Source organism: Peromyscus maniculatus, chromosome 5, assembly GCF_049852395.1.
Source record: "Peromyscus maniculatus bairdii isolate BWxNUB_F1_BW_parent chromosome 5, HU_Pman_BW_mat_3.1, whole genome shotgun sequence".
Taxonomy (NCBI): domain Eukaryota; kingdom Metazoa; phylum Chordata; class Mammalia; order Rodentia; family Cricetidae; genus Peromyscus; species Peromyscus maniculatus.
The window spans coordinates 26,393,435-26,416,106 of NC_134856.1; the positions used below are offsets into that span (position 1 = coordinate 26,393,435).

At 45.4% G+C, this 22,672-nt stretch overlaps 1 protein-coding gene and 1 pseudogene across 2 annotated transcripts; one reads left to right on the top strand and one right to left on the bottom strand.

The window, feature by feature from the left end:
- The first annotated feature begins 461 nt into the window (after positions 1-461).
- LOC102925123 (transcription factor BTF3 pseudogene) lies at positions 462-1,217 on the top strand (annotated as a pseudogene).
- A 4,855-nt stretch (positions 1,218-6,072) lies between these two features.
- Positions 6,073-8,993, bottom strand: LOC143273292 (uncharacterized). 2 transcript variants are annotated; one of them, XM_076571945.1, is made up of 2 exons: positions 8,836-8,993; positions 6,073-7,279 (listed from the first exon to the last, which is right to left on the bottom strand). In XM_076571945.1, exons 1-2 carry the CDS (start codon positions 8,991-8,993, stop codon positions 7,177-7,179), a joined length of 261 nt encoding a protein of 86 aa, XP_076428060.1. In that variant the 3' UTR covers positions 6,073-7,176. The 2 variants fall into 2 exon arrangements, with proteins under 2 accessions (XP_076428060.1, XP_076428059.1); XM_076571944.1 differs by having other exon boundaries at positions 6,073-8,011.
- Between the last annotated feature and the right edge of the window lie 13,679 nt (positions 8,994-22,672).

The window sequence follows — 22,672 nt, forward strand, 5'->3', positions numbered from 1 at the left end:
CCAGGCACAGAAAGAAAAACATCTGCCTGATCTCACTTACTCATAGAATTGAAAACAGCCAAACCCATTGAGACAGTGTAACACTTAACAGGGATGGACGGTTTGTGGAGCAGGGGGTGCCAGTCAAAGAATGCAAAGCTTTGATCAAACTAGGAGGACAATCTCTAGAGTTCTATTATTTGTGTAAGGATATTAATAATGATGTTAGTTAATACTTAAAATCAGAAAGAGTAGATCTTTAGTGTTATCACCACAAAAAATTACAGCTATGTGAAGACAGATATGCTAATTAGACTCCATCATTTCAAAATATAAATATAGAAAAACATTACAATAAAAGCAGCTATAGGGCCTGCCTCTAGTTGCCATCTTGCGTCCCCGCGTGTGTGCGTCTTATCTCAGCTGGTCTGCCCGAGACCCCCTGAGCGCAAACCCTGGTCCCCCTCGCGGCCCCATTTCCACTCCAACAAGATGAAAGAAATGATCATGAACCAGGAGAACCTGGCTAAACTTCAGGCCCAAGTGCACATTGGTGGAAAAGGAACTGCTCGCAGAAAGAAGAAGGTGGTTCACAGAAGAGCCACAGCAGATGATAAAAAACTGCAGCTTTTCTTAAAGAAGTTTGGAGTGAACGATATCTCTGGTATTGAAGAGGTGAACATGTTTACAAACCAAGGAACGGTGATCCATTTTAACAACCCTAAAGTTCAGGCGTCTCTGGCAGCAAACACCTTCACCATTACAGGCCCGCTGAGACAAAGCAGCCGACTGAAATGCTTCCTAGCATCCTAAACCAGCTCGGAGCGGACAGTCTGACTAGTTTAAGGAGACTGGCTGAAGCTCTGCCCAAACAATCTGTGGATGGAAAAGCACCACTTGCTACTGGAGAGGAGGATGATGATAATGAAGTCCCAGATCTGGTGGAGGATTTTGATGAGGCGTCTAAGAACGAGGCACACTAAACTGAGGCGACTTCTGAAGACGGTGGTGACACCTGCAGAAGTTACAGGAGCTGCTATTTTATATCATGACTGCTTTTTAAAATTCTTTTGTTTATGGATCTGATAAAATCTAGATCGCGAATATTATTAAGCCCGAGCCCCTTGGACACCACAGCTCTTTCAGTTTTTGCTTAAACACAATTCATTCTTTGCAGCAAATTAAGCTGAAGAAGCCTGGGAATAAAATTTAGAAAAGGGTTAATAAAATTCTTTGCCTAGTTAAAAAAAAAAAAAAGCAACTATAAAACTAAAGAATTGAAAATTATTAAAAAAAATAAAATATAATGTTTTTTAGTCAATTTAATTTGCTAAAGCTAAAATAATATTAAAACTTATTCAGCTTAATTGTTGGGCATAGCATATAAATGTAATTATTATTATTTTTGTGCAAACAACAGAAAGATTAATTTTCTGGGGTTATATTTACAAACATTAAATTTCCTAACTATTAGCATATGAAGATAAAATATAGACTAAAAATCATCTCATTCTGGCTTGTCCCATGATCAAGGAATGGTATAGAGACAGGTCTAGTCTATAATTGCCAAGTCAGGCCAAAGAGAGGCAGAATTCGGAAGATTCCATTTTATACTAATAGTCTAAGTGGAGCCACAAAGACCTCGAGTGTTAGCAAAGTCACACAGACAATTGAACATGTCCATCGAGCAGCTCACTCTTGCTACCTGGTGTGATGTTGTTGTTTTTTAAGGGGTTATCTTCAAGGATTAATCCAAATGAAACACAGTTTGATCACAGACCCACTCCTAAAAGTGGTTCATATCCAGTCCAAACCAGCCTCAGCTAGCTTAATCCAGGTTCTTTCTCCTCTGGGTTCTGAGACCAAATTTTTACTTCAAATACTTTACCTTTAAAAATACCTAATGGGCTATTAAAGATCAGCAAAGAGCAAAAGAAGCGTTTCATAGCTAGCATTTTATTGTTGTTAGAAAAATTCCCAGGTTATTTTTCACTCCTATACTTTAAGCCCAGTTTGGAAGAGTAGTTGGTGCTGGAATTTTTTTATTTAGCTTTTCTCAAGACTACCTGCCAGTCATTAAAATGTGTCCCCAGCTGGGCCCATAGTTAATTAACTGTTCTTAGAAAAATCCACCTGTTAAGGTTCAATATAAAACACCTTTTATTTCCCATTCTGCTTGTGACCTAAGTTATTTGGTATCTCTGCTAAGGCTAATCTTGACCTAAGTCTCGTGAAAATAAATGCGCTGGTGTGAGTTCACGACCTCTGGAGACTGCTCTTGCCTCTTTGGGCTGCACTGCTCTGACAGCACAGAAGTCCTGAGAAAGCCATTTGAAGTGTGTGGAGCCTGGAGAGCATCTACTAATGATGATGCACTTAACTGAGTTTTACGATTAAGAATCTGACTCCATGCCATGTTGAATGCTCTCTACAGCAACATACTAAGTGTTTTCTTACCGAGGAGGACTTTCCTTCCTTTCTTCCTGCTTTATTCTTCTGCTTCTCAAGACCCAACATCTACACATGGAGAGAAAAATGAAATCAGTTAACAGAAGCAGTTTATTAAGCATCATGTCACTGATGATGGTAGTTCTAATAATCCTGTAAAGTTTCCAGGAGACCATAGCATAGATTGAACGTTTCCATTGCCATTTGGTTAAGGAATGCGGTAAAATGTGTGAACAACATTAGGAGCGAAGTTCCTGGGTACGTTGCCACCCGTGCTTTCAGCCTCGTCGTTAGCAGAGATGACATTTGTCCCTCTGCCTGACGGGTCTGCTTTCAATTCGTAAGAAGCAAGAGACACGAATATTCTCCAGGTAGACTTCACAAAGTGCATGTCTAGAAAATGGAATATATTTTCAGAGAAATTCGTAGTAAATGTTTTCAGAATGACTTCTGCAAGATTTCTAGTTCATACCAGAAATATAAGATAAAGAGGTAATAGACAGCAGAAAAAACAGCAAACAAACAAAAACCCCACAAAGCTCCAAATGTGGCATCAGGCAAAGCAAGAGGAAAAACTTCAATATTTCTAAGCCAGTTTGAAAAAAGGAGACTCTCCATCTCCATAAGATTCTACTTGAATTTAATTACTGATTTTAAAACTACAAAGCAGATAAATGTCCATGCAGCAGGGCTCTTTATTGGCCACCCTGGGGCACTTGTCCCCAGACTGGCTGCTTCTTGCATCTTTACAATGGTTTTGGACACCTGTGAAATTCTGGAGAAGGAAAAAGAAAACATCTGTGCACACACATGCCTGTGGGACTCAATAAGGCCATGCTTTATTTCTAAGGGTGGGGTCGTGATAGGAATCAGGAGGTGCCAAGATGATGGAACACTGGATAGATGGAGATCAATCTAATTGATGTATTAACTCATTTATGATTTATTGATTATGTAATAGAGCACCTCTATACATCTAAGTGCTTCTTTGGGCCCCAAATTACTTAAACAAGGCTGAAATAATTAAATACCAGCATCAGTATGAAGTAGAAACAAGAGCTCAAGATGAAGTTTGAAGAGAATTTTAATTTCTCTGAGAAATTCTGGGGAACGGTGATTCCCAGTACTGTAGAGATTAGGTTAAAACACATTGACTGAATTTAAATAAAATTTCTACTGAGTTGTAAAGTTATAAAGTGGCCATGCTTCTTGTCTGCTATGAAGTCATGGAGAAAGTGAAACTGAATATCTTTTCTCTACATTGCATTAATCATTGCTTCCTTCCATCTCCTCGTGCCTCTGTCTCTCCCTCCATCCTTCTTCTACAACCAGATTCTCCACAACTAAGTAGAAAGGAATGTGGCCAGGCTAACTTTTCGTAGTTCTTTATTTTCATGTCCTCATCTTGCATCCCCCTTCCTAACAGTTGTGATGGAGAATGAAGGTTTTATTTGATTGGGTCAAAGGTGAGAATCCCAGAACAAAATTGTTCTTTTAATAGTCTTTGGTATGACAGAAAACATAAAATCACATACCTACCTTATCCACACATGCCATCAGCATCAATGGGTATTCTTCACAGTGGCCTCAGGCAGTTAACTCCATATTCTGCCTTCAAACCACTCCTCTGTCCTGATGATCCAGCTTGATTTTTTTAATACTCGTCTAATTTTTTATATTTTTGACATATCTACCTTTTGTAAACAGGTTCAGCTAAATCTTGTGTTTCAATATAGCTAATTAAATGTGATGCCCAAGTAATATTAAATTGTTATATGATGTTTAATACTGTAAATGAGATAGAGATAGAGAGAGAGAGAGAGAGAGAGAGAGAGAGAGAAAGAGAGAGAGAGAGAGAGAGAGAGAATAGGTGAAAGATAAAAGTTGGACATGGTGGCATCCACCTGTAATCCTAACACTCAGAAAACTGAGGCTCCTTCTGGAGCACATGTTCAAATTCAGTCTGGGCTATATAGCAAAGTCTCCAACAATGCCCTAGATGGACTTGCCAGAGAGAGTGAGAGCAAACAGGTAACAAGCCAAGCTTCCTTCTGTGTCCTCTTATCTGGGCTGCCATCAAAGGGCACTGCCCATATTTAGGGTGTGTCTTCCTACTTCAAATCATCTGTTCAAGAAAATCTCTCTCAGGAGTGCCCAGCAGCTTGTGTTCCATATGTGGTTGACAATCCAAATTAGTTATTGCACTGGATGTGTGGCCTATCTCTATTTTCTCCATCTCAAAATGAGGATAATGATAAAGCCGACAACATAGACATGTTATGAGGGTACAGGCAGTGACTGTGTTTAAAAATCATGATGGCACAAAGGAAGCAGTCAACAACTATGACCCAGTTTTAACGTTGGAAACATGAAAGACAGTCCAAGCAGGGAACCAAAACAAATACCAGCTGTAGGGCCCAGGACTCTACATGACAACTGTCCTTCTCCTCCTACCTTCCCGTGTTATAATTACAGGTGGACAAAATCTTTGGACAATGTCCTGTATTTAACACATGACAAAGAAAACTGGTAGAGAACTTCCTTGTAGAAATGCTGAGAGAAACCTTTTTCCAAACAGAGGATGGGGCACCTCCAACCTGCTGCAGCACATGATGCGGGGCTCTCTGCAACTCTGTGACATGACTGTACTCACAGGTGTGGGGTGTCTCTGTGACATGACTGTACTCACAGGTGTGGGGTGTCTCTGTGACATGACTGTACTCACTGGTGTGGGGTGTCTGTGACATGACTGTACTCACAGGTGTGGGGTGTCTCTGTGACATGACTGTACTCACAGGTGTGGGGTGTCTCTGTGACATGACTGTACTCACAGGTGTGGGGTGTCTCTGTGACATGACTGTACTCACAGGTGTGGGGTGTCTCTGTGACATGACTGTACTCACTGGTGTGGGGTGTCTCTGTGACATGACTGTACTCACTGGTGTGGGGTGTCTCTGTGACATGACTGTACTCACAGGTGTGGGGTGTCTGTGACATGACTGTACTCACAGGTGTGGGGTGTCTGTGACATGACTGTACTCACTGGTGTGGGGTGTCTGTGACATGACTGTACTCACAGGTGTGGGGTGTCTCTGTGACATGACTGTACTCACAGGTGTGGGGTGTCTCTGTGACATGACTGTACTCACTGGTGTGGGGTGTCTCTGTGACATGACTGTACTCACAGGTGTGGGGTGTCTGTGACATGACTGTACTCACTGGTGTGGGGTGTCTCTGTGACATGACTGTACTCACTGGTGTGGGGTGTCTCTGTGACATGACTGTACTCACTGGTGTGGGGTGTCTCTGTGACATGACTGTACTCACAGGTGTGGGGTGTCTCTGTGACATGACTGTACTCACAGGTGTGGGGTGTCTGTGACATGACTGTACTCACTGGTGTGGGGTGTCTGTGACATGACTGTACTCACTGGTGTGGGGTGTCTCTGTGACATGACTGTACTCACAGGTGTGGGGTGTCTCTGTGACATGACTGTACTCACAGGTGTGGGGTGTCTGTGACATGACTGTACTCACTGGTGTGGGGTGTCTCTGTGACATGACTGTACTCACAGTGAAAGACCCCCGGCTGAGATCTTTCTCCGGGAGAGACCCCAAACCCAAGGAACACACCGAAACCACAGATCAGATGCAAAAGCAAGAGGGTTTATTTAGACCAGGTACCTGGGGCGAAGTCTCTTGGAGGACTTGCGCCCTTTCCTAGGGCAAGGGGGACTTTTTATGGGATCCCAGGGGCAGAGGCGCGGTTACAGAAGCGAGAAGCATAGTTACAGGGTCCCTATTGGTTGTTTCAAAGAAGGCCAGGGTGAACTTGGGGTCATATGTGTGTGGCTGATTTGGCCTTGTCCAGGCCAGCTGCTTATTCCTCAAGGCCAGGGGCCCGCCATAAAATATCAACTGTCTTACTCCCAAGGCTGCTGACCACAGTTATCTCTCTCAAGGCTGGCCATAGCTATCTCTGTCAAGGCCGGGTAGCTGGCTATGGCTGTGAACTCCTGTTTTTCTGATTCCTGCAGAATGGCGTTTCTAAGGCCAAGTTATTGGGGGGGCATAACATCGGCCCAACGCCCCATATCCTCATAATGGAGCGGGGGTCTTTCATTCCCCCATTTTCTTTTGTACCAAATGAAATCTTTCATTTTAGGATGGAGAATAAGGGGTTAGCTCTATCTCTGACTGTCTGAGCCTCTGATATTGTTTGGTTAGGATCAAAGCCTGGGCAACAGAAACCTTATCCTTGATGAATTGCACCAATCTGTTGAGGATGTATGACCCAAACAATAAAATGAGCAGGAGGACGATTAGGGGGCCCATAATGGTGGAGACAAGGGTCATAAACCACGGTGACCTTTGGAACTATCTTTTAAATCATTTTTGTTGAGCATGGCTACTTGGAGCTGTCTGAATTGGCCGGTCTCCATAAGGGCTGCAGTCCCTGTATCTACCCCAGCAGCTATTTTGTTTATGGTAATTTTTTCCAGTAACAGGGCCAGCGTCAGGGAAACAGGCTCTCTGGTGATGTCCCTCCTTATGTCAGGAGGACTATTAGGGGGATCAAGGGGACCCCCGGGTGAGTCTTATCTTTAGTGGGTTTGGAGAGCGTTGAACTAGATGTCTCGGTGCCCTCAGCTTCGTCGGGTTCCTTGGCAGTCTTTACATGTGACGTGTGGACCCAAGCCGCTGTCCCGTCAACCTCGGCTCTAGGTTCCTGGATTGATGGCGTCGGACCTAGACAGAGTCCCCAATCTTGAATGGGTGAGGCACCACCGGGCGGTTCAGTTGCTCCCGGCAGGCAGGGGTTTTTGCACCGTCTTTTGCATCAGTTGGAGGGCTAGTGGCAAAAGAGGAGATATCAGAGTAAAGGAAATTTACAATTGGTGGGGGAGCCCCATACATGATCTCGAACGGGGTTAGGCCATGAGGCCCAGGAGTGTTCCGGGCTCGGTAAAGGGCTAGGGGGAGTAGGAGCACCCAATCTCTAGTGCCAGTTGCAAGCGTTAATTTGGTTAAAGTCTCCTTAATGGTTTTATTTGTACGTTCTACCTGTCCTGAGCTCTGGGGGCTGTATGCACAATGAAGTTTCCAATCGATCCCCCGTAGCCTGGCCACCTCCTGACTTACCTGGGAGACGAAGGCGGGCCCATTGTCTGACCCCAATATCTGGGGTATTCCATACCTGGGAAAGATGTCATCTAGGAGTTTTTTGGTTACCACGTTAGCGGTCTTTTTTTCTTGGTAGGCAAGGCCTCTGTCCATCTATGATGTAAGCGTATCGCTCGGGGCTTTATTTCGCCCCCATTTTCTTTGTTAGTTCCTGGTCCTCCGGGCTTCCGCCATCCGGAGGGCCTGGGTCAGCGCGATCAGCTCTGCCTTTTGGGCCGATGTTCCAGGTGGCAGTGGTGAGGTCCAAACTATCTCCGATTCGGTGGTGACGGCTGCTCCAGTCCTCCGTTCTCTTTCTTGGAGGAAGCTGTTCCCATCCATGAACCAGGCAGCAGGGTTGCGGGGTTGAGGGAGACAACTGGTCTGCACACCATTCGATCTGAGGGCTGCTGGACCAGAGCTTTTACCGCATGGGAGGATAACACAGTTAATGGCTGTCCCAAAGTCAGTTTCCCTGCATCCTTGAGCAAAACAGCAATAGCGGCTACCCCGCGCAGACAGGGGGCGGGCCATCCTGCAGCTACCGGGCTTTTATGGCCCCAGTCTCTGTACCAGCATTCCTTTTGCAAAGCCTGAGTTCTCGTCCACGAACAGTTTAAAGGGCTAGGACTTGTAGGGGGGTCCCTTTGGGTCCTGTCCAGATGTCAGCTGAACCTTTTTCTCGGTGGTCCTTTGATACCTCCTGTTACCTGTGGCCCCCTGGACCAAAGCTGTGCGGTCATTGAGAGAGCCTCCGGTATGGGTCAGGACTGAATGTTGAGCCCCGGTGTCCACTAGGAAGGTCACTGGCTGCCCCCTAATCTTGAGAGTTATCCTAGGTCGGGGGGAGGGGGTCTCCTGGCCTTGACCTCCCCAATCTTCCAGATTGAGGACCCTTGGCTTAGGTCTCCGAGACCCTTGAGGCTTTTTTTTGATCAGTCACGAGCCCAATGTCCTCTCTGTTTACAGTAAGCACTTTGTCTTTGTCAAGCAGTGTTCTTTTTTTGATCTCCCGTCCTAACTTCCTAACTCCCTCTCTGACCTGTCCCTGAGACCTTACAGTGGCCAGGACCTTTTTTTGTTTGTTTTTTTTTTTTTTTCTTCTCCCTCTGTGTCTCTCTAAGTCCTTTTTTTAAAAACGCGCTGCCGGCGTCTCTTTCTGGTAACCTGAGCCCAATCGGTAGGGGGTTAGAGCCCCTGGAGACCCGCTAAGAGCAACTGGCCAGAGATGTAGGTGTTCCCTACCTTCGCTGCTTTGTCCCGCCTTCCTCGTAGGCGACCGGCAATTGGGGAGGAAGCAGGAACTCATCCTCCGCTGTTTGGGGGCCGCTGCAGGAGCCGCCGGTCCCTCCGGCGCTGTCGGGGGGGTTGTAACACTCGGGGCGGGGTGACTCGGCGTCCATGGGTGACGCCGCCCCCTAGTCACCTTCCCCATATTGGGCCGGAGCCGGTCGTGGCACATCGCTGTGGGTCGCCGGCCAGGGGGCGGTCCCTCGCCGACCCCATCCCCGGCCCCGCCTGCGTGTCCCTGCCACATCCCGTGTCCGCCTGCGCCGCCGCTGCCGACTGTGCCGCTCGGCCGCCCATCGCGCTATCCACCGCCCCTCCGAGCGAGAGGCTGTGGGGCGCTGCTGCCGCAGGCTCTCCGCCGCCCGGGTCTCGGCCGGCCGCGCCTGGGGCTGCCGCGCGCCGCCGGAGGGCAGGTCCGAGCCCGAGTAGGCGCGGGTGCGGCCGTTGGCGGCGGGGCCACTCTGCTTGGCGCCCATGTCCGCGCCGCCCCAGGCCCCCGCGACCGCGCCGCGGCCGCGCGGACGGGAGGAGGCGCGGGGAAACCCCGGCGCCCTCCGCCGCCGCCATCACCGCTGACGGCCTGCGGGGACTGGGCAGGGGGCGTCCCGGCGCCCTAGCTTCCCGGCGGCCCCGCCTGCGCGTTCTCTTCTCCCGCACCCGCTTGCAAGCCTGCCCGCGCGCCCGCCTGCGCCGGAGCAGCGGCCCGCGGGGAGAGGAAAAGACTCGCTGGTGTGGGGTTAGGGAGGAACAGGGAGTGGGAGGGATCCGCCGATCTGGCTTCCTCGGCTCCGGGATTCGGCGAGCGCTGCTGCCGCCGGGGGGCTGAGGGGAAGAGAAACGGCTTAACCTATGGGGGAGGTTCTGTTGTCAGGAGTCTCCACATGGCAATGTATGGGACCTGGTCCGGGTGGCCATGGGGACTGGAAGCAAAAACTTTTTTTTTCCACCTGTGAAATAAGACTGAGGTTAAAGGTTTCCTGACGAGGCCATCCTACATCCATTTTAACCCAATCGGCCTCGCAAAGAGTGATCTATTTTTTTTTTTCTTGATTACGACTCCTTTGTTGTTGGCTCGTGTCTTTCTTTACGTCTGACCAGTGTTTAAGCATGAGGCTCAAGGGGGTGATGACAGTCTGTCCTATGGCTGTTTTTAAGAGGAGAACGGTTAAACAGAAAACAAAAAAAAAACGACAGACCAATATAAATAAGACTAAAACTCGCTGCGCGGCTTCGGTTCCAAACCGAAAGCAAAACCAGAAAAACCGTGCCCCCAGAGGGGTCTTCAGACCGTGCCACAGAGGGCACTTCAGATGAACCGTGGAACGTCTTCCAGGTTCCCAGATTCCCCTAGGACGTCTCCCAGGGTTCAGTGGCGAAGTCCAGACCCGTCGGTCCCCCCTTTCAGATCCACTGACACAGACAGATTATCAGACGCAGGCGCGGAGACAAACAAACAACATTTAACACTCAGACAAACAGACAACCCTCAGACTGGACAGGGATGACATAAATCAAGGCCGGCCGGCTTACCTCCTGATGGTGGGTCGGTGGTCCCAGGGAGGGGTCTCAATCCCCGTACGGGCCACCAAATGAAAGACCCCCGGCTGAGATCTTTCTCCGGGAGAGACCCCAAACCCAAGGAACACACCGAAACCACAGATCAGATGCAAAAGCAAGAGGGTTTATTTAGACCAGGTACCTGGGGCGAAGTCTCTTGGAGGACTTGCGCCCTTTCCTAGGGCAAGGGGGACTTTTTATGGGATCCCAGGGGCAGAGGCGCGGTTACAGAAGCGAGAAGCATAGTTACAGGGTCCCTATTGGTTGTTTCAAAGAAGGCCAGGGTGAACTTGGGGTCATATGTGTGTGGCTGATTTGGCCTTGTCCAGGCCAGCTGCTTATTCCTCAAGGCCAGGGGCCCGCCATAAAATATCAACTGTCTTACTCCCAAGGCTGCTGACCACAGTTATCTCTCTCAAGGCTGGCCATAGCTATCTCTGTCAAGGCCGGGTAGCTGGCTATGGCTGTGAACTCCTGTTTTTCTGATTCCTGCAGAATGGCGTTTCTAAGGCCAAGTTATTGGGGGGGCATAACATCGGCCCAACGCCCCATATCCTCATAATGGAGCGGGGGTCTTTCAACAGGTGTGGGGTGTCTGTGACATGACTGTACTCACAGGTGTGGGGTGTCTCTGTGACATGACTGTACTCACAGGTGTGGGGTGTCTCTGTGACATGACTGTACTCACAGGTGTGGGGTGTCTCTGTGACATGACTGTACTCACAGGTGTGGGGTGTCTCTGTGACATGACTGTACTCACTGGTGTGGGGTGTCTCTGTGACATGACTGTACTCACTGGTGTGGGGTGTCTCTGTGACATGACTGTAATCACAGGTGTGGGGTGTCTCTGTGACATGACTGTACATTCACTGGCTATGCTTAAGTTTGTGGTAAGTTTATGATGTTGTCAATAAGCACAGGAAAACAGACTCTCATACAGAAATAACAAAAACCTAACTGCAGTAAAGGGAATAGTACGCAAGCATGAAACCCTGGGTTCCGGTCTCCAACATTCAAGTAAAAGGCAGGCAATGGCTGTGCACATCTTCAATCCCAGAACTGGGGGAGGTCTCGAAAAGTAAGGTGGAAAGCATCCAACATGGACTCCTGGCCTCCACGTGCACGCATGCACACACACATGCACATACAAACACAAGCAAACAAACACAAGGAAACAAATGAAGACACAAAATAAAAGTATCTTTATTTCACAAATACAAGTGACACATGAGATATGCTCCATGCACACATGCACACACACATAAACAAAAAAGACAGTGCTGGATAAATGGCTTGGCAGTTAAGGGCGCTGGCTGTTCTCACAGCAGACCTAGGTTCGGTTGCCAGCAACCACATGGTGGCTCACAGCCACCTTTAACTCCAGTTCCAGGGAATCTGATGCCCCCTTCTGGACTCCTTGGGCATTCCATGCAAGTGGTTTATATACACACGTGCAGGCAAACACGCATAAGCAAAAAATAAATCTTTTTAAAAGAAATGTGCTAGGTCAGGCATGGTAGCACAGTCCTTTAACCCCAGCCCTTGGGAGGGAGAGGCAGGTGGAGCTCTGTGTTTTGAGCCCAACCTGGTTGACATTGTGAGTTCCAAGCCGGTGGTGATGAGAGGCCTGCCTCAAAAGGAAAAAAGTGTCATCTCACTTGACAAACGACGCGGAGAAAACATCTCTGCATTAAAGTTGTGGCACTATGTGCTTGATGACGGTAATTCCTTTAACAAGGATTCGGAAGATAAAGTATTTGGGGCATTTTTAAAATGTAGAGCACACAATGAACCCATGGGTATACAACACTAAGCTTAGAAAGTAAAACATTATGAACGTAACTGGAGCTTCCCTAATGAGCTCATTTCCCCACTCCCTTACCCCCGACCCCCAGATAATCACTACACTGAATTTCACGTTATTTATTCACGTGGGATACATTCTTCGAGGTTATTTTCTCAAGTTAAAAGGGCCAGGCTTCTATCAATCTTCAGAGTTAATTATTCCCTTTGTGCCACTGAGTAGAATTTATGATGTGGAGAGGTTTAATGGTATCAGAACTGAGTATACAGTTTTTATTAAATCAAAAGAAGGGGGAAATACTATTTTTAAGGCCATAGCAACTATAAAAACATAATGTTCTTTTAAAAAGTTAAGAGAGGATATTTAAAAACATGTTAAGAAAAGTTTTTATAGATGTAGGAAGAATTCAAGATTTGGCTTTCAACAATATGAAAAGTCCATTAAAACTCTCCAGGTAATCCGCTTGAAATGCTGAGGGGAAATTGCACAAATGTTAAAAATGCATAGCTGAGGTCCTATAAAAAATTATTCAGATACCAGGACTAATGAAGGGACCGAATCTGGGTTAGTAAGTGAGACTGCCCCTGAGTTGGCTTCGTGGTGGGCATGAATAGCTGTTACAAAATGACTTTAGTTTCAACGGGAACACACAGGCTTAAAGAGAAGCCAGCTCCCGCAAGGTGGCAAGTCAAATCTAAGACCTCAGCATACAGCTAGAAGGGTGAATCCTCAATTATGGACAAAATGCTGCACAGCATAAGAAAACAAAAGACAGTAGAGACACTCGGCTGTCTATCCTTGGGGGCTAGAAGAAATTGCTCGCGAATTCAAAGTATGAACCTGTACAGTGACTGAACTGAGTTGATGCCGCTGTGGTCTAAGAACACATTCTAAAGAAACTTAAGAGAACCCAGGGAGTCCCATGGAGTGCACACACAAGTAAATTCAGCGCCACATTTGAGGAACACTTTTCATTTTAATTCTATTTTTACGTTTGTGGATATTTATATATGATGTATGTGTGTTGGCATGCACACAGGCATGTGGAGGTCAGAGAACACCTGTGTGGAGTTGATTCTCTCCTTCCTTGACATGGGTTCTCAGTACTGAATGCAGGTCTTCAAGCTTTTGTAATCCCTGTAGAGGCAAGTCCCTTCACCTGCTGAGCCATCTTGTCAGCCCTGAAGAACACTCGCACCCAGCTGCTACAAGTGTGAGTCAGCCTCACTGACGCAAGCTCACACTCCACGCTAAATGGATGCAGCAGCCAAAGCCAGCAGACTGAAACACACATAATAAAAATGTCTGTGGATACTGCCTATAATTACGACAGAATTATCACACATTTAACGAATTAGTGTAAAATCCCAGAAGATTTTTAATAACCACTGCAAATTCTGTATTCCTTAACATACATAAAAATGAGCAAACAAATGTTAGGGAAAGATAAATTGCCTCACACTGGGGAAAGGTCAGGAATAGGAAACATTGGCTTGCTTATAGAGGCTTACATCAGAACCATGTGATAATATAAAGCTGTGAGGACAGTTCCCAGCTATTACATGAAAATGTCTCTGCTGGAAATCATGTCAAATGAGGAGCATTCCTCAACAATGCCTATGAAATCAGCAACATACACCAAACTCTAATGCCATAGGATCTAGAACAGTGGTTCTAGTGGGTCTCGACCCCTTTAGCAAACCTCAACTCCCAAAATATTTACATTATGGTCATAACAGTAGCAAAACTACAGTTATGAAGTAGCAATGAAATAAATGTATGGTTGGGCATCACACCCCATGAGGAACTGTATTAAAGGGTCTTAGCATTAGGAAGGCTGAGAACTGCTGCTCTAGGGGGTGCTTTCTACACATTAAAGATGACATCAGAGTTTGAAAGCTAGGGAGTGTGAAAGGTGAAGAACAGTGATCTTGTAACTTTACCTTTCCCTGTACTTACACTGTTTTATAGATTCCCCATTGCTGGTTACTTGATTTATCCTCAGGCTCTTCTATGGACCCTACACCTGTGTAGTGATGTCAGCATGTTACTCTTGAAACAAGGTTCTGCTATGTAGCTGAGATTGGCCTCAAACTCATCCTCCTGTCTCAGCATTCATCAGACGCTTGTTTGCTGATCATCTTTACCCTGAACTGTGTGCCCAGTCACATGTGAGCAGTCATTAAGCTCTTCCTCTCCTGGACAGAGCCATTCCTTGCTACCCCATGGCATGTTCCTGTCCACACCCAATCACATCATCTGGGGGGTTCAATCAGCCCTCCAAGCTTGCTGCGCATCAGGTTCTGTGTGGTAGGTGTTACATTATTAAAACACTTTCAGGAGCTGTCTTTATTGCCTCTAGTATGTTTTGTTCTAGATACATCCAGATGGTGTGACAAGATAATATATGGGTCATCCACCTTTTCAAAAACTCTTCATTGGTTCCCCAAAACTTATTGGACACAGCTCAAATTCTGCCCTGATGTTAAAAGTCCCACAGAATTGGCTCTATCTCATCTCTCTCCTGTATGCTTAACTGGTTGACACTGATTTGGGAAGTGGTATCTCCCAAATAAGCCATGCAAATTTCTATCACCCTTAGAGTCAGACTGAGTAAGAACCAAAAGTCAGCTGTATTTTGTTTAGAGAAAACAAAAAATATAAAGGCACAAAAGAATGAGGCAAAAACTTAACATTTAAACACTAGTCAAAAAATTAAGATAGCTTTAAGTTAGACAACATTGATTTTTGTGGCAGAAAACACTACTAAACACATAAGTATACTTCAAGAGAAGTCATTTCATAAATATAGACTTCTTAACTTCTAGTGTGATCCACCAGAAAGACATAACAAGTTCAAATATGTATATGCTTATTACAATAGCCTCACATATATGGGAAATGGCATAATCACAAGGAAAACCAGACAAGTTCACAATTGTGTGTAAGATTTTCACACAACTTTCTTATTAACCAACAGAACAAGCAGACAAAAAAATCAGTAGGACATAAAATATTAGATAACTTTAATAAACCTGACCTAATTAACATATATTGAATACTACCCAAACCTACAAAGTAAGCACTACAATAGGTGGCTGAGAATGTCTCCAAAACAGGGCTAAGGAGATGGCTCAGTGAGTAAGCACAGGCAGCTAGGCCGTCTGTTACTGTAACCCCAACACTATGGGGAACAGAGGCAGGAGGCTGTCTGAAGTTGGCTGGCCACCAGCATCTAGCTGGAGACTCAGTGGTAGACCATGTCTCAAAGAACAACGAGGAGGTAATAGAACAAGATGATTGATGTCCCTCCCCGGCCTTGAAATTCATGTACACACACACACACACACACACACACACACACACACACACACACACATAAATAAATAGATAAATAAATAGATTTTTAAATTACTGTAAATAATAAGTGGAAGATTTACATATAGGAGGTTGGAAATATGAGTCAATGGGTAAGAGTGTTTGCTCTGTAAGCATGAGGCTCTGAGTTCGAATTCCCAGCATCCCTATAAAAAGCCAGGTGTGGCTACACATACCTATAATCCTAGTACTGGAGGATAGAAGCAGGCAGATCTGAGAGCTTGGTGAATAGCCAACCTAGGCAAAACTGTGGTCTCATAGAGAGACCCTGTTGAGACAAAAAGGTGGAGAGGCTTAGAGGAGGATCCCTGATGTCTTCCTCTGGTTTTCATGTATACACGCAAGCATGCATTCACATGCATATCACACACACACACACACACACACACACACACACAGCAGACACAAAATTTACATGAAAACATTTACACTTACATTAAAATATTTATATTATATTCACTAGATATACAAAAGGCATACACAGGTTTTTTTTAGTTTTTTTTATACAATGTGTTAATATTACTCAAAACCAAAATCTGTGCTGTACTAGAGCTTGTTCACACTTTAGTTAGCATTTTATGTAAAGGGCTGTTGGAAAAAAAATCACACGTTTTCAAATCCTTCAGTCTTAAAAGGAAGCATTCTTATTCCACATCCAAAAAGAAAGAGACAAATTGGACCTGAAGGAATCAAGTTGTGTTCTTACTCAAGATGATTCTATTGTATCATCCAACACGATGTCTTCCAAAACCAAATATTTTTGTGATAACCTCTTGAGAATCTTATTTGGAACTGTGTGTATTTTCTGACCATCTTGCTGTTCACTGAATATTTTCTAAGTATTCCACTTATTATTCAATTCTCCGGAATGAAGAAGGGACCTGGAACCATGGGTGAGAATGGGTGGGCATTTCCATGACTCCACAACCATCACCCTCTGGGGAACATCCTTTGGAAGAGCATAGATTCCCACCCACATCTTTATCCCTGGCAGGATTCTGATGTTCTTCTCCTCAGTACAGTCATAGATACTGTATACACAGCAAATATTAACTATATACTTTGATTTACATGAAGTCACTGCCTCAAAAACAAAGCTTTTGGGCCTAGTGGTAGTGGTGGTGCATGTCTTTAATCCCAGCACTCAGGAGGCAGAGGCAGGTGGATCTATGTGAGTTCGAGGCCAGCCTGGTCTCCAGAGTGAGATCCAGGACAGCCAGGACTACACAGAGAAACCCTGTCTCAAACAAACAAACAAACAAACAAACAAAGGTTTTGTTCTAGAGTCTCCCTCACAGCTAATGATGGTGGTGTGTTTGGACTATCCAGCTTTATAAACAGAGAAATATGAAAACATAAATTGATATCTATGCACATGGGCGTGGCTATAAGGCCATAGTCTCTCTTCTCTCCATCTTTATGTCTACTGTTCACGTACTCAAATGAACACCCTGATAGACCACAGTCTGAATATAACTTCCCGTGTATAATCTATGTTCAGTTTTCTATACCTAAAACAGACTCCTATTTCAACTCTCTCCCTCTCCTTAATTCTTTGCGTTGTTCTAGAACTACCGAGAGAGTTCAAGAGACTTCCTCCTCCCTACCCCTGACGTTCCCAACGGAAAGAAAGCTCAGCTTCTTTGCCCAAGGCACTCTTCTGCCCCATCGCTGGGACGGCAAAGTCACCTGATCTGCACGTGAAGACAGAATTCCGGCTCAGCTCCTCCCATCTCAGGGGGGCAGCTATGCCATGAGCCCAATTCATGATCAGAATCCTAACCTGGCTGAGACTCATAAACATGTGTGCCTACTTATGTCAGGAAGACAGGTGATATGCTGGCTTTTACTTCCATCTACATTTGTTTCATTTTTCAGCTGGCCCCGAACCTCATATCTGAGGACTGGATATGCTGTAGTCTGTGGTAGAGCCCTTGCCTGGCATGGTCCAACAAAACAGCTTGTACAGAAAAGGGCCTCTTTGGGGGCTTGGGAGATGACTCAGTCAGCAAAGAACTTACCACATAAGTGTGAGGACCTGAGCTCTGATCCCTAGCATTCACAAAAAGGAAGAGGAGGAGGCCAGAGAAGAAGAAAAAGGAGGAAAAAGATCAGGAGAGGAGGAAGGAAAAAGGAGGAGGAAGGAAGGAGAAGGAGGAGGAGGAAGGAAGAAGGAAGAAGGAAAAGGAAGGAAGGAAAGAAGGAAGAAGGAAGAAGAAGGAAGAGGAAGGAAGTAAAGAAGGGAGGAGGAGGAGGAGGAGGAGAAACATCAGCAGCCATTATTGTCACTCAGCCTGGGGAAATGGATACAGGAAAATTCCTGGGGCTTATTGGCCAGGCAGTCTAGCCAATCAGTGAACTCCAGATTCAGTGAGCATCTTGCCTCAAAAACTAAAGTGGAAAGTAATTAAGGAAAGTACATGATATCAATCTCTGTCCTCCACACATGTGTACACATTTGCAGACAGGAATACACACAGACATAAACACACACAGGGCCTCTTCATATACAACTAAACACATAAATCCCTTTATCTTACCTATATGTCTTACTGACTCACTGGGTATTCATGGTATCTTTCCCTATTAAAATACCATAATATTCATTATCTATTTCATTATCACCTTATGCTACTTGTAAATGCCTTTATGAGTCCTGTGCCAGTGCCACCAGCTGGACTCTAAATTGCCTCTCAAGATGAACCATACTTTCTACTTAGGAGTACTCGATGTAGGACTGAAGGCATCCAGTGATGGTGTTGGTTGAAAATTATGCAGCATTCTCCTCCTAGGAGCTGTGTGTGTGTGTGTGTGTGTGTGTGTGTGTGTGTGTGTGTGTGTGTGTGTGTGTGTGTAAAATACAACTGATCACAGAGTTCTAAGCATCTTATCTAACAGGGAGCAGTAACTGAGTTTGTGTAATAATTAAAAAATAACACTTTGTATTATTCTCCCTTTGAGTAAATGTATATGGATTGCTTTCTAGCTGTGAAAAAACTTCAAAAAAAAAAACCTACCTCTTTGCATTGGTACAACTAAAATTAATGCTATCTTTATGTTACTAGTGCTATCTAGAGTGGGATGTCTGCTGGAAAATGGTTATTTAGAAAAACGTAGGTGCTATTACTGGTGTCACCACTGATTGTCAAAATAAAGAAAAACACACTCAAAGTGGTCTGAAAGAGCAGCACCAAGAAGAGACCGCTTGGGAACAAGGCAATCCCCATGAAATTCCAAGGGGCCAAGAAAGAACAGAAGCAAGAGTAGGTGACTGCCATCAGCTGCAGGCTTCAGACCTGACGGCCCCAGCAGAACTGGTTCCGAAATGAAGCGACATGAAGAGTGTGCCTTTTCTAGAAATGAGCACGTGTCTTACAGGACTTACCAAGTAGGCTAGGATGTGGATATAGCTCAGTTTTGAGCTACAGCTTAGTACACAGGAAATCCTTGAGTACATCTCCAGCATCTCTTGAACTAGCTGTAGTGGTGCATGCCAAACTCCTTGCACTCAGGATGCTCAGAATATGCACACAGGAGGATCAGGAGTTCAAGGTCATCCTCGAATACATAGTGACTTCAAGATCAGCCTGAGCTATATGAGGCCTTGTCTCAAAAACAATCCAAACCAAAATGAAAACAGGAAAGGAAAGAGAGAAGAAACTTGTCAGGTATTCAGCATCTAGGGCTCCCACAAATGCCAAAATCTACAGGTGTTCAAGTCTCTTATATGAAGTAGTATAGTATTGACATATAACAATGTGTGTATACTTCAAATGACCTCCAACTTACATTTACAATGCCTAACACAGTGTGTCTTGGTTAGGGCTTCTGTTGCTGCGATGAAACACCATGACCCAAAGCAAGTTTGTACTATGGAATATCTTTTTGTATGCTGTGAATATATGCTGTCCCTATTGGTTAGTAAATAAAGCTGTTTTGACCTATGGCAAGAAAGCTTACAGCTAGGTGGGAAATCCAAATGGAGAGACAGGGAGAAGGGTGGAGTGAGAGAGACACCAGCCACCGTTCAAGGAGCAGCAAGATGCCAGCAGACTGGTAACGCCACAGCCACGTGGCAACTTACAGATTAATAGAGATGGGTTAAGTTATAAGAGCTAACTAGCAAGAATCTTGAGCCACAGGCCATCCAGTTCATAATTAATAGAAGCCTCTGAATGATTATTTTATAAGTGGCTATGGGTCATGGGGGAGAGAGATTTGTCCTGACGGCGGGCTGGGCGGGACACAGGAAATCTTTCGACTACAAGTTGGAAAGGAAAGGGTTTATTCAGGTTACCCTTTCACATCACTGTTTATCATTAAAGGAAGTAGGGACAGGAACTCAAACAGGGCAGGATCCTGGATACAGGAACTGATGTAGAGGCCATGGAGGGGAGCTGCTTACTGGCTTGCTTCACGTGGCTCACTCAGCTCACCTTCTTATAGAACCCAAGACCAACAGCCCAGGGATGGCACCACCCACCATGGGCTGGGTCCTCCCCCATTGATCACTAAATGAGAAAATGCCTTATGGCTGGATCTCATGGAGGCCTTTCCTCGACTGAGGCTCCTTCCTCTAATGACTCTAACTTGTGTCAAGTTGACACACAAAACCACCCAGTACAACTGACTCCTTATAAACTTGACACACAAACACATCACTATTCAGCCACAACCCTTCCTTTCTTATTCACCCCCAAGATCCTAAATAACTTTAAAAGTCCCACAGTCTTTACAAATTCAAACACATTAATATTTTAGTTCCTGGGGCTAGAGCGATGGCTCAGTGGTTAAGAGCACTGACTGCTCTTCCAGAGGACCTGGGTTCAAGTCCCAGCACCCACATGGCAGCTCACAACTGTCTGTAATTCCAGTTCTAGGGCTCCTGGCACTGATGGCAAAACACCAATGCACACTTTAAAAAGAAGTTCCTTTGAAATATCCAGTGTTTTCAAACATTCAAGTCTTTCAGCTGTGGGCTTCTTTAAAAATCAAAATTAAATAACTTCTTCAAGAAGGAAGAACCAGGGCACTGTCACAATCTCTCAACCATGCAAAAACAAACTCTAACATATATGTAAATAACTCAATGTCCAGTTATCTAGGATTCGCTCATGATCTTCTGGACTCCTCCAAAGGGTTTGGGTCACTTCTCCAGCTCTGCCCTCTGCAGCACACACAGTTTATCTTCTAGGCTCAGGCTGGCTCCACTCCACTGCTGCTGCTGTTCTTGGTGGTCTTCCCATGGTACTGGCATCTCCAATATGCTGGGGTCCCTTGCTGCAACTGGGCTGCACTTTCACCAATAGCCTCTTACAGGCTCTCTTCATGGTGTCAAGCCTCAACTTCTCCACAAGACCCTGTCAGTCCTGGGCCTTCAACTGCCACTGAGGCTGCACCTTCCCCAATGGCCTCTCCTGGGCTCTCACAGTGCCAAGCCTCAGCTGCTGTCCACGACCCTTTCATGCCTTCACAACCAGTACCATCTGGGTGGTGCTTACACATTACCAAGTCGCTTCCTGCACTAGGTACAACTTGGCCACCTCTAGAATACAGCTTCTCTGTGTTCTCAGGAAACACTTCCCAGAAGATATCACCTCAGTGATGCTGGTCTCTTCTTAGTCACTGCTAATTTCTTAGCTCCAGCCAACCAACATCAAGTATCCCAGCAAAGCAAATTTTTGCTTTAGTAGTTCTGGTATCTTGTTAATCACAAATGATTCTTCAGCCCCAGCTAACCAGGACCACAGGATCTTAATTTAAAATAACAAATGGCCCTAATAGAGTCTTTAATATTCCTCCTGAAACTTTACAAAGCCAGGCCTCCATCTTCTGCACTGCTCTTAACATTATTATCCTCCAAGTTCCACAGAACATCCCACCACAGAGCTCTTAACACTCAATGGATCTTCTAGACCAAAGCTCCAAAGTCCTTCCACAGTCCTCCCAAAAATATGGTCAGGTCTGTCACTATAATACCCCACTACACTGGTACCAATATCTGTATACATTAAATGACCTCTAACTTACAATGTCTAAAACTGTGTGAATGCTACAAAAATAACTATTATCATATTAGTTAGGCAATAATGACAAGAGAAAAGTCTAACCACTTGCACAAGACTCCAACAAAAAGACTATAAAAACTAGCATGGGAACTAGTTGGAAGAGAGTGGGCTCAGCAGGGGCGGGAGGAGAGTATGGTAAGATGAATACGATCACAACACGTTGTACACATCTAGGAAGTTGTTTTAAAAGCTGGTAATAAAGGCCAAAACATTTGGTTACTAATGCAACCCTTTTCTTGCTTGTTTTTTGTTTTGTTTTGTTTTTTCCTGAGGCAAGGTTTCTCTGTGTAATCCTGAATGTCCTGGAACACCCTTTGTAGACTAGAGTGGCTTCAAACTCAGAGACCCATCTGCTTCTACCTCCCGAGTGCTAGATTAAAGGTGTGAGCCACCACACCCGGCTTGTGACACTTTTCTTACAGATGATGTATTTTCTTTTCTCTTATTCTCGTATTACATGTATTAATTTGTGTTTGTGCACGCAGATGTCAGAAGACAACTTGTGGAGTCAGTTCTCTCCTTCTAATGTGGCTCCTGAGGACTGACCTCAAACGCCCTGCTGAAGCTCTCATGAACCTTCGAATGCAGTGTTTCCCTGCAGTTGGCTGGATGTGTTGTTGAGGGAGCTAAGCAAATCTGACTGCAGAGATGACAGAATCCAGACACTCGAGGGGGTTCTAAGGCCACGTACTGTCACATTGTGGAATTACCACTCCTTTCCCACCTCCATCAATGCTGATGAGAGGGGAGGGAAAACAGCCCTTCTCCTCCATAGACCCCTAAGATCCACGGCCATGGAGACCAAACAAGAGCGGCGGCGGTGGCAGCAGCAGCAGCACTACATCTTACTGGACAGTAAGCATCGCTCAGGCTGTGTTCACAGTGCTCCCCCTGACCCCCTGAGGTGTGCTGCTATGGACCTCAGTCTGCAGATGAGGATGCGGGGCTGGAAAGCTTGTGTGCGAAGAACCCTTTTGGTTTTATT